Source organism: Sinocyclocheilus rhinocerous, unplaced genomic scaffold, assembly GCF_001515625.1.
Source record: "Sinocyclocheilus rhinocerous isolate Xijiao unplaced genomic scaffold, SAMN03320098_v1.1 scaffold431, whole genome shotgun sequence".
Classification (NCBI taxonomy): domain Eukaryota; kingdom Metazoa; phylum Chordata; class Actinopteri; order Cypriniformes; family Cyprinidae; genus Sinocyclocheilus; species Sinocyclocheilus rhinocerous.
The window spans coordinates 375,083-390,021 of NW_015624541.1; the positions used below are offsets into that span (position 1 = coordinate 375,083).

The 14,939-nt window shown below is 36.6% G+C and overlaps 1 protein-coding gene across 2 annotated transcripts in view; it reads left to right on the plus strand.

Annotated features, from left to right (window-relative positions):
• The window catches only part of LOC107741087 (follistatin-related protein 5-like), a 117,870-nt gene extending 103,955 nt beyond the window's left edge, over nucleotides 1–13,915 (plus strand). For both annotated transcript variants that reach the window (XM_016553683.1, XM_016553689.1), the window contains exons 11-13: nucleotides 10,900–10,926; nucleotides 11,073–11,191; nucleotides 13,721–13,915. In XM_016553683.1, the coding sequence (XP_016409169.1) occupies nucleotides 10,900–10,926; nucleotides 11,073–11,191; nucleotides 13,721–13,882 (308 nt within the window). In that variant the 3' untranslated portion in view covers nucleotides 13,883–13,915. The remainder of the gene's footprint in view (nucleotides 1–10,899; nucleotides 10,927–11,072; nucleotides 11,192–13,720) is intronic.
• The last annotated feature ends 1,024 nt before the right edge of the window (nucleotides 13,916–14,939 follow it).

Sequence of the window (14,939 nt, forward strand, 5' to 3'; positions counted from 1 at the left end):
GTGACGTAGACATGTGGGGCGTGTTAGAACGAGCCGTTTTAGGAGGGCGTGGACGAGTCTTAACTTTTATACAGAATATCTCTTTGGGTTTGAGACTTTAGTCTTTGCAACTTATCTATTCACGAACAGCTTGTAACACTCCAAAGAGAAAGGAAAACTTGAAATCGCATCATATGACCCCTTTAAAATGCATTGTCTTTCCCAGTTTAATGTGTAGAAACAAATACACAGTAAGTCTCATAGCTGACGTTTTCAAATATTGCTTTGTTTGTTTGTTTAATCAGCCCAACATGTTGACCTCTGCCTTAACCAATAGGGTTCCAGAAGTTAAAAATCATCATACATTTTTATATATACACTACCGTTTAAAAGTTTGGGACAAATGAAAACATTTGTTAAAAAGATGACAAGCTATAATATAAAATAAGCAAACTGCCTGATTTTAAGATGAACATGAACATGAAGATTTTATTTTAGCGTTATTTAAGCATGAAGATTAATCAATAACTTATTCTTATTCATAACTGTTTGTGGATGGATCTTTCACAATAGTGAAGCAACTGCTGAGATTCCTCTTTGAAAGATGTGACATCAATACTCGACATACAAAACACAACAATGGTAAAACTTAACAAATAAAAACAACACTTACAACATAAACCAACATTACAAAATAAACAAACAACACAAACTGCTAAAAGTGAACCAAAAACAAGTTCAATAGCACAAATAAAACCAACAAGAATTTTAAAAAGCTCTACTGCATGATCTATTCAAGCTGCATTGCATGCTGGGTGCCTTCATAATACATATGCACTGTAGAAACACAGTGTGATGCTGTTTGTTTACAAGAAAATTCTGAGAGTGCAGTTAGATACAAGAGAAGTCCCACTGTGAAATTATTAACAGTGTAGTTAGTATATTTTAAAATCTATTTTTATTCCTGTGATGGCAAAGCTGAATTTTCAGCAGCCATAACTCCAGTCTTCAGTATCGCATGATCCTTCAGAAATCATTATAATGTTAAAAACAGTATTTTTGTCAAAACATTCTTTGATTCTTTGATAATTAGAAAGTTCAAAATTGCGTTGAAATAGAAATATTTTGTAACATGGACTTTTGATTAATTTAATGCATTCTTGCAGAATAAAAGTATAAATTTCTTTCTTTCATTCTTTCTTTATATTTATACATTCAGTGTTCCCTCAAAAAAAGGAATTAAGTACAGTCTTGTGCCTCCTTTTTCCAGATACTTTTTGCTTTAGAAAAGTATGTTTTAATGTTGTGATCTATCAAAGAGGTAATTTGGCTTAGTTCAAGAATTAGCTTTGGAAGAAAGGGTTTTTGGGAAACCAGTTTGGAAACATTATTATTTTTGAAGTTCCATTTAGTACTGCTTGTGGCACACAAATGACACACTTCACCTTTAGGCTTAAACTAACAGTCTGACACCAGAAACAGTGCCCCTTGTAAAACAATGCAAACACCCTGATTCAGTTAAGTAGTAAAGCAATTCCTGCAGCAAGTTACTGTCATCAAATATTTGAGTACATCTCCTGTCCCGGAAGATATTTTTCAGTGGAAATGTCAGCAGATGTGAGCTGTGGGAGGAGGATTTAAACAGATGAGTGATTTGAGGCTGGGGTGATGCAAAGCACTCAGGTGTGATTGTGCTCATCGTCTAAGAAGAAGAGAGACAATATGCTGTTGCTGTCTGGTCAAGGGGAAAAATATACTGGCCAAGTATTTAAGGCTGTCAGATAAACACCACCTGCTGCAAACTTACAAACAATAGTAGTGCTGCTCTCCCTGTGGTCTCCTGCAGCTGTGTGCTTGTTTGATTATAGGATTCCATGTTTGCTCCGGTGTTATCATGAGAGATGGTGAACAGAAATAAAGGAACAGATGCAGAGAAACAAAAGGTCTTTGAGTACCCACAATTTCACAGTCAAACACAAAACTCTCGTATGTTATCAAGAGCCACGCCAAAAGCCAAATGGGATGGTTAAATTGTCCATTTATCTGTTTATCCGGGGTTTTATTTATTTATTTTGGATCAGGCAGTCTAGGCTCTACTGTAGGGATCTTGTCAGAATTATCATTTCACACCATGTAATTTTGTGTTTTGCTCTGTCACAGACTAGGCCCATCAGAACAATGTCAACATCTCTTTGCCATTGCATGCTGGGATATGCCAGTGATCATATATAAAGACAATATAAAGACAGCCAGATGTGTAATAACTCATGGAGAGAAATTGCCCGTGTTTGTTTACTGTTCAAGCCAATCTACTGCGCATGTGTGGAACACGTCTTCCCAGCAGACCCCAGCATACACTTTCAGTAGTATAAATACAAGTAGTCTGCATCCGTCCGTGTACGCGTCCAAACTGGAGTATAAACAATCCTTAAGTGCACATTAGTAAAGAAATTGCATTGTATGTGGCCCTTTTCTTTCTTTCAGTTTTTTTATGTATAGTTTATTCTAATTCAGAAAACTTGTCTGAACAATTCATTCACTACTATTAGTCGAAATTCACACAGCTGGTTTCAGTAAATTGCTCTTTTTCTCACCCAGAGCTTTTGTATTACTCCAGAAATGTTAAAATAGCATATACATCATACAGACCACTTTTAAACTCTTTTTTTTTTTTTTTTAAGTGGTTGCATGGAATGTATTTGTGTTGCATGGATGAAAGTAAGTAATATGGATTTGGAGCGACTTGAGAGTGAGTGAATGAGAGAATTGTCATTATTGGATGACGCATTACTATTTATTAACTAAAACTCATGTTTATACTTGTATAAATATAGCCCATAGCTGCAACATAACACCAAGTGATTGAGGTTGGCATCAAATCAAATTTTTTCTTCTTAATTCATGTTACTACTCATGTGCATAATTCGTCTATTTATGTACACTGAAGACTGGAGTCTTTTATATATATATATATATATATATATATATAATAGTTTATTAGTATAATGACCAACCTGAGCACATCCGGTGTGTGCAAAGATATGTTTAAAGGCCAGTTTTCCTGGATAGTTGAACCTTACACTCTGTATGACCGCTCTAAGGCAGAAATTAGTGGCTATTTTCTTTTCCTTCTTCCATCAAATGCATTTTCTGGAGTCTATTTCAGCATCAGCCCTTCTCTGAGGTGCTGCCCTATACCTGAGGGCATTAACCTCAATATCCAAAAGACTGTAAGAGTTTGTATTAAAGTTTAAAGAAAGCAATACCAGCAAAATTAGGTAGTTCACTCTTCTGTAAGGTAGCATGACCTTCCAAACCTACTGAATGCACAGTATTTTTTCCATATACACGCTACACACCACATTTAGAAAGTGGGAAAGGTTACTATAACAAATCCGTAAGTCGTATAGCATATTCTCTTATAGCGTCTTCATAATTGTCATAATTATATCATGTTCGCTCTTTTAATTATGCAGAACCACCAGGGGAATTTGCATAATGGAGCATTAGTGTGATAGACGCATAGTTGCATTCTCAACTCATGAGTACTTTGATAGGTCCATGAATGATTCAGAGAGGCAAAGCAGAAACGCAGACCCCAGGCATCTGTCTTGATTAGTTTTCCGTTGTGTTGGAGACCTAATTAGAGTCTAACACTGGCCTTCACCTATTACGCCATCACAGTCGACTCGTACCACTGCTTTATCTCCCACTAGCAGCTTGAAATGTGACTCTGGTTTCGGGAACATAGCATTTCGGTCAGAGTGCATTTGAGGTAAGGTTTGTGGTTTTTCCCAGCAGCCATTTTCCACTAACCTGAACCATTTTGATGGATAGATGAGCTAAATTATGCAATACAATGTATAAATAGTTTTTTATGGGCTTTTTCTATAAGGAGGCAAAGGACACAGTGCATCCTCAAAATAATCAGTAAAAAAAATTACATCAGGTTTTTTTGCAGCTTTTATTTTATTTCATTAATTTTTTTTAATTTAGCTTTTTAAAAATTCATATTTTGTTTAAAAATATTTTATTTTTCCACTTTAAATTGTTTAATTTAAAAAAAAGAATAGCTATCTTGCCACTTTCATTTTTTACTTTTCATTTTTTTACATTGCTTCAAATTTGAATTTGAGAATTTGAGGACTATCAAAAACATTGGGAGGTTTTCTTGTTTTTCATTTGATCTAGCAAAGCTAGCACTCAGAACACCTTAGCATTTACATACCTGGCAACCAGCCAGAACATCAGAATGGGGAAACATAATCGACACGTGGGGGTAGGATTTTTCACGAGTGCTAATGAAGAACCACCTAGCAATCAGAACGCAATACATTAAACTTACTCATAAAAACTTTGCAACTGCAAAGCAACATGATAACAACCACTCATAACACTGCAGCAACTGCATAGAAACAAATAACCTGGCAACCAGCTAGAATTTTAGGACTATTATTAAAACTTAGAGCTAGCAAGGTACCACCTAGCAATGCCCTAGCAAAAACATATTAGCATGCAAAACCATTCAGAACACATTAGAAACCACATAGTAATGCCCTAGCAACCACACAGCAATGTGGTAACAATCATTCAGAACACCTAAGCAACTGCAAAATAACATGCTGGCAACCACTCAAAACATTTCATAGGAATATTATCATGTTATGGAGGAATATTATAGAGACACACTGGAAGCCACATAATAATGCCCTAGAAACCACATAGTAACGTGTTAAAATCATTCAGAACACCTTTGCAACCATATAGTAAAGAGATGACAATCAATCAAAACAAATCTGCAACCGCATAGCAACGCCTTGGCAACCAGGCAGAATCTGGGGACAATCACTGAGACTTTGAGGTTTGCTTTTTTTCCTTAGGCTTGTTTGCAAATTAGCTCAAAATGGAAATGTATATAAAAAAAATTCAATTAATTATATTTAATTGCAATTATTTGGAGCATGTAACAAGATCAAATCGTTAAAGGGACATTATCCACAAGCAGTGACAGAATCAGAAATTTGTGCACGAAAGTTTTATTAACTAAACACTAACACAAAACTAGTCTAACAAACATTCACACACACTCACGCATACATACAAAGGGGAGTTAAAATACTTGAATGAAACCATTAGAGCAGTGGCTTTTAATGGTCCTGGGGACCCACCGCTCTGCACAATTTGTATGTCTCCCTTATTTAACACACTTGATTCAGATCACCAGGTCATTAGGTGAGAGCTCCATGAACTCAGATGAGTGTGTCAAATAAGGGAGACCAACAAAATGTGCAGAGCAATGGGGCCCCAGGACCAGGATTGAAAACCACTGTGCTAGAGAAACCAGAGAGTGAAGCTATGGAAAGGAGTCAGTTGAGTGAAACCATCAGAGCCATTTTACAATGGGGTCTACAGCTTATACTAAACCTCTGTTTCGTTTAGTTAAATGTGCGATACTTGCATTGCCTTGGCCGTTGAATGAGGGTCTGGATGCAGTCTCGGGTGAAAGTCTTGATGGTTTGAAGGTTTGGTGGTGTTGGAATTGTGATCACGTACTTCCAGGCTTGAAGAGTGACAAACTCCAAAGATATTACTCTGACTCAGTGATTGGGAGAGTTCTCTTCCAGGTGAAAAGTTGCAGTTGCAGACTGGATGTCTGAGAGGCAAGAAGGTAAATGCACAGAAGAAGAGAGAAGAGAGAGAAGGGTCAATGATGTGAGGCCTTTTAACTTCTAGAGTGGTCACATCTCCAGAGGGTCAGTGAGCCAATAGTGACTTCAACTTTCGGAGGGAAAGTTTATGACTCTTTGACTTGGAACATGGTATTTTGTACATGTAACTAGATTCGGAGCTTTTATGTTTGAAGTGATTTAAAAATGTTTTACAGATTTAAGAAGAATTTTTTTTTAGTATCAACACAAAATATTATGGTATTGATGACTTTAGGGAGTCTAAAGTGTAAGATAAATGGTGTTCCTTTAACATGAAAACTGTATAAACATCAAATATGAATTTGCTTTGTACCCAGATCAACAGAGGAAACTTTGACTCCTTATTTCGCCAGTGTCCTTACGCCATTGAAAGCAACCTCTTATTTCTATGATTCTTTATTTTCCCTGCCTGGTGATGAATTGTGTCAATACTCTGTGTTATTGGAAAAGACTCGGTCTACACAGATCACATTTCTTCCAAACCACTCCCTTCTGCTTTCATACTGTAGTGGAACTCCATGTTTCCTGAGTCTTTTTTACATTCCTCATCAGTTGCTGATGCAATGGCAATATTTTTCACAAAAGTCTTTTAGATTGCGCTGATGCATTAACTCATAGAAAAAGAACTTGACTAAGGACTTTTTAAAGATTAACTCTAGCTCCGTTACTCTGCTCTCCTGTCTGCTTGATAAAGTGAGAGAGCAGAATGAGAATCGCTTGGTGTAGAGATTGTAGCACAGGTGAATTGTGGAAGATTGATTCGCAGACTTGAGCGATTGAATCAGATTGCTGAGGAACAGTTGGAGGTCATATCTTCACTACAAACTGCACTAGTGAACAGTCCAGAAGTAATAAGGAGGAGAATTTGGCTATTATTGGAATAATGTACTGTTCTTTCATGCTAACAAGTCTTATTTAACTATAGATCCTTGGTAACAAATATTACACAAGCATAATAATGGCATATTGATAATTTGTGTGTAATGGCCATCATTGTTATTTTTAGCACAAATGCTGAGGCCATCAGGAATCATTTCTTCCTAATGGAAGTGTTTTATTGTAGTTATTATCCCATTTTTTTCTGTACTAAAATGCTTTTGGAATTATTCAGGAGTTAATTGTGTGTGATATTTTTTGGTTATGCTTCAGCGACACTACTAAGCCGCTTGATTGCCATAAGACCCATTTTAAAGGTATTTGATCATTGTTAGTAGGCAAGACAAGGCAAGGCAAGTTTATTTATATAGAACATTTCATACAAAATGGTAATTCAAAGTGCTTTACATTAAAGAACGTAAAATAATCATAAAAAAATTATAATCACAAAAATAAAACAAGGAATTTAAAAACTTTGAAAATTATTTAAAAATTGATTTAAAATTAATTTAAGACAGTTAAAAACAGAAAATGGTTATACATACATAAAATACAGTGCAATCAGTTCGGACATCGCACACTGCTCATTCAATAAATGCACAGCTAAATAGATGAGTTTTGAGTCTAGATTTAAATGTGACTAATGTTTTAGCACATCTGATCTCTTCTGGAAGCTGATTCCAACTGCGGGCGGCAAAATAGCTAAAAGCAGATTCCCCTTGTTTTGTGTGAACCCTTGGTATTTCTAACTGACTCGATCCTAATGATCTGAGTGATCTGTTAGGTTTATATTCAGTGAACATATCTGCTATGTATTTAGGTCCTAGGCCATTGAGTGATTTATAAACGAGTAAAAGTACTTTAAAATCAATCCTAAATATAACTGGAAGCCAGTGTAAGGACCTGAGGACTGGTGTAATATGCTCAGATTTTCTGGTTCTAGTCAGAATTCTGGCAGCAGCGTTCTGGATGAGCTGCAGCTGTCTAATGGTCTTCTTGGGAAGGCCGGTGAGGAGACCATTACAATAGTCTACCCTGCTGGTAATAAAGGCATGAACAAGTTTCTCCAAGTCTTGACTGGAAACAAAACATCTAATTCTTGCAATGTTTTTGAGATTATAGTATGCTGATTTAGTTACTGCTTTGACATAATTCTGTCTCCAGAATTACACCAAGATTCTTGACTTGATCTTTAGTTGTTTGACCCCTAGAGTCAAGGTATGCATTCAACTTGAGAACTTCATCTTTGTTTCCAAATGCAATGACTTCAGTTTTTTCCTTGTTTAACTGAAGAAAGTTCTCGCACATCCAACTGTTAATTTCATCAATGCATTGGCAGAGGGAGTCAATGGGGCTGTAGTCATTTGGAGATAAGGCTAGGTAAATCTGGGTATCATCTGCATAGCTGTGATAGGCGATTTGGTTCTTTCTCATTATTTGACTTAGTGGGAGCATATACAGGCTAAACAAGAGCGGTGCAAGAATTGAGCCTTGTGGGACTCCGCATGTCATGGACGTGCACTTAGACTTATGCTCTCCTATACTCACATAATAACCACTCCTTTCTAAGTATGACCTGAACCATTTGATTACCATCCCAGAAAGCCTGACCCAGTTTTCCAGTCTCTCTAGTAGTATGTTATGATCGACAGTGTCAAACGCAGCACTGAGATCTAGTAGTACCAGCACTGATATTTTGCCAGATTCAGAATTTAAGCGAATATCATTTATTATCTTAATGAGCGCTGTCTCTGTGCTGTGATGCGGTCGGAACCCAGATTGAAAATTGTCCAGGTATCCATTTGAGTTTAAATATTTGTTCAGCTGATTAAAAACTTCCTTTTCAATAATCTTGCCTATAAAAGGAAGATTTGATATTGGTCTATAATTGCTCAAAATGGTGTTATCAAGATTGCGCTTTTTGAGAAGGGGCTTAGCAACTGCAGTTTTCAGGGAATTTGGAAACGTCCCAGAAAGAAGTGAGGCATTCACCACTTCTAAGAGATCTGCTTCCAAACAGTTAAGCACCCTTTTGAAAAAAGATGTGGGAAGTGTGTCAAGATAGCAGGTTGATGATTTAAGGTGCTGCACTATTTCTTCCAAAATTTTGCTATCAATTGCTTCAAAAATAGACATAGTATCTTCTTTTTGATATTGTGGTCGAATCTGTCTAACCTCTGCATAACTTGGGGATGTGCTAATCGCCTTCCTGATATTATTGATCTTCTCAGAAAAGAAGGAAGCAAACTCATTGCATTTGCTGTCGGAGAGCATTTCACTGGCAATCTGACTTGGGGGGTTTGTCAGTCTCTCAACAGTAGCAAAAAGAGTGCGAGTGTTGTTTAAGTTACTGTTTATAAGGTTTGAGAAGAATGACTGTCTAGCTTTGCCTAGTTCCACATTGAAAGCACGAAGGCTATCTTTATATATGCTATAGTGGATTTCAAGTTTCGTCTTCCGCCACATCCGTTCTGCTTTTAAACAGTTTAGCACCCTTTTGAAAAAATATGTGGGAAGTGTGTCAAGATAGCAGGTTGAGGATTTTAGGTGCTGTATTATTTCTTCCAAAATGTTGCTATCAATTGCTTTAAAAATAGACATAGTATCTTCTTTTTGATATTGCGGTCGAATCTGTCTGACCTCTGCATAACTTGGGGATGTGCTAATCGCCTTCCTGATATTAATGATCTTCTCAGAAAAGAAGGACGCAAACTCATTGCATTTGCTGTCAGAGAGCATTTCACTGGGAATTTGACTTGGGGGGGTGTTGTCAGTCTCTCAACAGTAGCAAAAAGAGTGTGAGTGTTGTTTAAGTTACTGTTTATAAGGTTTGAGAAGAAACTCTGTCTAGCTGTGGCTAGTTCCACATTGAAAGCATGAAGACTGTCTTTATAGATGCTATAGTGAATTTCAAGTTTCGTCTTCCGCCACATCCGCTTAGCTTTTCTGCATTGTCTTTTCATACACTGTACTGCAAGCAGATTTTTGTCTGCCAGTCTGACTTTTACAGGAGCAATATCATCAATAACATTCTTAACTTTTGAGTTAAAGGAATCAAGGAGAAGATCAACAGAGTCTGCAGAAATGCTTGGTGTTAAAGGCATAGATCTCAATCTCCAAAGTTTAAGTGTTTTAAAATGTAATACAGCTCCAGCAGTTATGGGTAAATAATCATGCTGAATGCAAAGATAAGCTCTGACTTGCACCCTAATGTACATTGTTTCCTCTGTGTGAACAGTGTGGTTGGTGACTGTGTGTGAGTGTATAAATCCCCGCAGGCTGACCTCAATGTGCAATGCTGACACAGTATTGATTATACATGAGCGAGTCAAATCAATAAGCTCCTCAGGTTGCAGAGTATAATTACTTGGCCAAATCAAACACAACTCTCAGCATTAAACCACAATAGAAAAAAAAAAGGTAACACTTTACTTGAAGGGGTATGAATAAGACTGACATGACACCTTCATAATCATGACATGACACATGTCATGAATATGAAGGAGGTTTTATGCATGTTTATGACAACTGTCATTAAGTGTCATTCGCTCAGTTATGTCATTTTTAATGCAAATATGACATTATTTGACCTAACCCTAACCTAACCCTACCCCTACCCTTACCCCTAACCATAGCCCATAACAAAGACATCTCAAACAATGTCATATTTGCATTAAAAATTACATAACTGAGCAAATGACACTTATACTGTATGTTATTGTTCTTTGAATAAAAAAATTATTTGACATTTCTTAGTGAAAATTTAGGTTACACTTTACTTGCAGGGGTGTGCATAAGACTGACATGACACCTTTATAATCATGACATGACACATGTCATGAATATGAAGGGTTTTTATGCATGTTTATGACAACTGTCATTAAGTGTCATTCGCTCAGTTATGTCATTTTTAATGCAAATATGACATTATTTGACCTAACCCTAACCTAACCCTACCCCTAACCATAGCCCATAACAAAGACATCTCAAACAATGTCATCTTTGCATTAAAAATTACATAACTGAGCGAATGACACTTAATGACAGTTGTCATAAACATGCATAAAAAACCTTCATATTCATGACATGTGTCATGTCATGATTATGTAGGTGTCATGTCATGATTATGAAGGTGTCATGTCAGTCTTATGCACACCCCTTCAAGTAAAGTGTAACCAAAAAGAATACAAATGTTGTTGCAATAATCTGTGGGAGGTTTTTATATCCAGAAGTGTGAATTCATCTTGTATCTCTGGTGGGATGGATTTTTAAACTTTTAGATGAGTAGAGTACAGCAAATATCTCTCACACGAGTCTTCTTTGTGTTCTCTTACAGTGGCAAACATCCTGTGGAGAGAAGAAGGTAAGTAAACATTGTGTTTTAATACAATATTAATGTCTAGTGTATGTCTGGATTCAGGTATATGATAGTGTTAGTGGTAATGTTGAAGATACCCTTGTTTTGGGGGGATTTGAGCCCTGAACAAACTCATCAATGTGATACTATAGGTCTGGGGATTGGAAACATGTTCTATGTGTTTTATGAGGACGGTATTAAAGTCATCCAGCCAGTGGCCTGTGAGATTCAGAGACACATCAAACCCAGCGAGAAGCTTCTTGGCCTGCAGGTGAGCTGTTGTATAAAAGAAATGTTTAAGTACTTGTAAATGTGCAACATAAAGCCTCTGTTTTCCCTCCTGCATGCTGTAACCACAAGCAAAGTGTGAAGTTTATGACTGCAGTTTTTTTATCAGTATATTTATGCAATTATTTTACAACAAAAATGATTGATTGCTGGTGTTTGCATGAAGGGCTACATACAGTATAATGTATGCTGTTCTTTTTATCCATCCATCCTTCCATTTCTTTCTTTCTTTCTTTCCTTCCTTCCTTCCGTTTCCTTCTCTTTCTTTCTTTCATTCAATCAATCCATCCACCCTTTTCTCTTTCACTCTTCCTTTCATCCATACATTCATCTGTCATCCTTTATTGTTCACCTATCCATCCTTCCTTCCTTACTTTTTTCCATTCATTCTTCCATCTATCCTTTTCTCGTTTTCTTTTCATCCATCCACCATTTCTTCTTTCTTTTCATCATCCATCCTTCCTTCCTTTCCCCATTCTCTTTCATTGTTTCATCATCATCCATCTATCCATCCTTCATTCTGTTCACCCATCCATCTTTCCTTCCTTACTTCTTTCCTTCCGTCCATCCATCCATTCTTCCATTTCTTTTTTATTCTTTCCATCCATCCATCATTTCTTCTTTTTTCCATCATTCATCAGTCATCCTTCCTTCCTCCCTTTTCTTTTTCATTCTTTCCATCCATCCATCAGTCCATCCTTCCTTCCTTTTCTCTTTCATTCCATGCATCCATCACACATCCATCTATCCACCCTTCATTCTATTCACCCACCCTTCCGTCCTGCTTTCCTTCTTTATTCCCTTTTGTATTTATTTCTATCTTTCCTTCTTTCTTTCTTTCCATTCTTCCTTCCTTACTTCTTTCCATCCGAGTTTCCATCTTTTTTCCTGTTTCGTTTCCTTAATTCTACTGGTTACATATTGAAATGAACATCAGCACTGAGCTTCCTCTCCTGACATGACCAGTAATTTAACCGCATGGAGTTTGATCCTCAGCACAGACATCAGTTGAGCTCCGCCTTCATCACTTTACATCGCTTACATCCCTCCCTGACTCTGCGTATCATTTCTCGGCTCTTTCTGATAGACAGCTGCTAGATTTACACAAGCTATTAAATGATTGCCTTCCTCTGTTCTGCTGTTTCATTGGAGCTGGGTATGCTGATGAGACAGCTGTGTTTATTTGGTGCTCGGGGAGGTGAGAGCTTGAGTTTCCAGCCTCCAGAGAGGCAGCAGGCCTCTATTAGGACATCAATCAAATGCCAGGCCTTAACGGCAAGCCCCGGTGCAAACTCTGTCTGGGGAAGAACATTTGAAGAACATTACGATATGTTTTTCCTATGTTCTGCTTGTGGGAAATCACTGTCACATGTATGTCCCTCCTTTTTAAATATTCACTGATCATTTTAAAGAAAAATTGCAGTTGCAGTTTTTGGCAGCTGATTTAATAGTCAATGTTAAAATGACTTAAATCTACATACATTAAAATGTGTGTGTGTGTGTGTGTGTGTGTGTGACCCTGGACCACAAAACCAGTCTTAAAGGGTTTGTTCACCCAAAAATAAAAATTAGGCTGTGTTTTACTCACCCCCGATGCATCCTAGGTGTATATGACTTTTTCTTCCAAATATTGTCCTATCCTAACAAACCATACATCAATTGACCGTTATGACTGGTTTTGTGGTCCATGGTCACATATATATATTGAAATGGTGTACAATTATTAATGTTGTTTATTGTTGTTGTTATTATGTTATTGTTTACATTTTTAACTTTTTAATATAATTAGTATTTTTTAAGTATTTTTAAGTCTGGGACAATCAAATTTGATAAGTGGCACCCATATACTCTCTTAATCTTTTTTGTTGGTGTTTTATTTTCATTCTTAGTACACTTTTGAGTCTTTTAGATCATTAAAAATAACCAAATGTGCGTAAAAGGCAGTGGTTCTTGCCAAATAATACTCTATTTGAGTTTTGTAAGAGGTTTCGCTAGACCAGACGCATCCAGTCACATCTGTCTGTGTCTCCGTCTTGATTGTCGTCGACAGCCCTTGAGTAGCTCAGTCAACAGAATCACCACAGGAGATGCCCACTTCTGCACAACCTGTGGCCATCAATCAGGCAGCTCTCACCTCTTTAACCACAGCACATTCAGCCTCAGGCCTGACAGCCGCTCACATTTTGACAGAGTTTGTCTGACATTTGGCCATGATGACACTTCTGCCCACTATCGGTCCAAATCCACAAGGTCCTTTGCCTAGAGGCAGGCACTAGAGAGTCTTATACTGTTTGATTTTATAGTTGTATAGTTTCATTTATTCTAAAGAACTAATTTATTTTTGTGGCTTCATTGAAATTTTAGTAGCATTGTTGACCTTCAACTCAGAAGTGTTCTTAATAGTTTCCTTTTACGTGAAGAGCCACATTTGAAATGCATTCACTCAAATAATCCTTAGTATTTCTATGTGTAGTCATTTTTGATAACCTTTTTTTGTACCTTATTCCTGAAGGAGGAGGTCTGTCCACAAGTGGAGGGAGAGAAGGATCAGAAATGTGTATGGACATCAGCCGTCAATGTGAAGGACAAGTTCATTTATGCCACACAGCCTTTGCTGAACAGGTTGCTCATTGTAGACATCCAATCCCAGAAAGCTGTTCAGGTAAGCCAATGAATCAGTAACTAAAACATTATTCTTGTGAACATACCATAGACACATCATCAAATTTAAATAATGCTGCATTTTAATATATGTAATGTGCCATGTCTACTAAATAATTCATAATCCTCAAATCTACAATTTTTAATTACAATTCTAGTTGGCATATTTTAACATGTTTATTTAGCATGTTTATTCTTCATTTGCACATAGTATGCAAAGTTGAAATCATTTTTCTGCCATAGGCACTCAATAATCTGTTGAAAGATATTACTCAAAAGAATGTTTTGTTCATGAATAAAACATTGTTAATTTTCTCATGAACCCACCAAAGAGAACTAGGCAGTTTTGTTATTGTTAAATAAAAACTGTTAAATAAGTCTTAGGCATTTGAAAAAACAAATAATAATTATAAAAAATAAAATAAAATAAACGCTTTGGAAACTAATTTGATATTCAAATACTAAAATTACTCAAATTGAAAAAAAAACTAAATATCAATATTTAAAAAAAGATTTGACTTCAGCAAACTTATCCATTATGGAGCATGAGAAAACAGTCTCTTTTTTGTGTTACACAGATGAAAGAAAGTCATTCAGGTTTGGTTTGGAATAACGTGAGAGTGAGTAAATGATGGCAGAATTTTCCATTTTGAGTAAATTATTCATTTAATTGTTAAAAAATAAATGTGACTTTCCATGGTCTGTCATCAGGATTGTTTGACTTTAGGTTGCTGTGTATCTCATGTAGTGAATAACCAGATGTGTGCCAGGAAGACTTTCTCCATGCCAAGCCTCACTTGGGTATTCCATGATGCCTCATAATCTGCTGGCAAGGGTCACACTTGGGATCATTGAATCACCTGGGAGTGTGGTTTTCATTACCTCAGATTAGCAAGTGTTAATTAGCCACCTGATCTTTTAGAAACAGAGAAACAGAGAGAAAAATCTAATATTTATCTACAAATTATGTTTTAAGCCTGAGGATTCACTATTTAACCAAAACTTTTTTGTAAGATTGAACATTTCACACAACTGCTAAGGATAGTGACGAGAATGTGTTTATCTGTGCT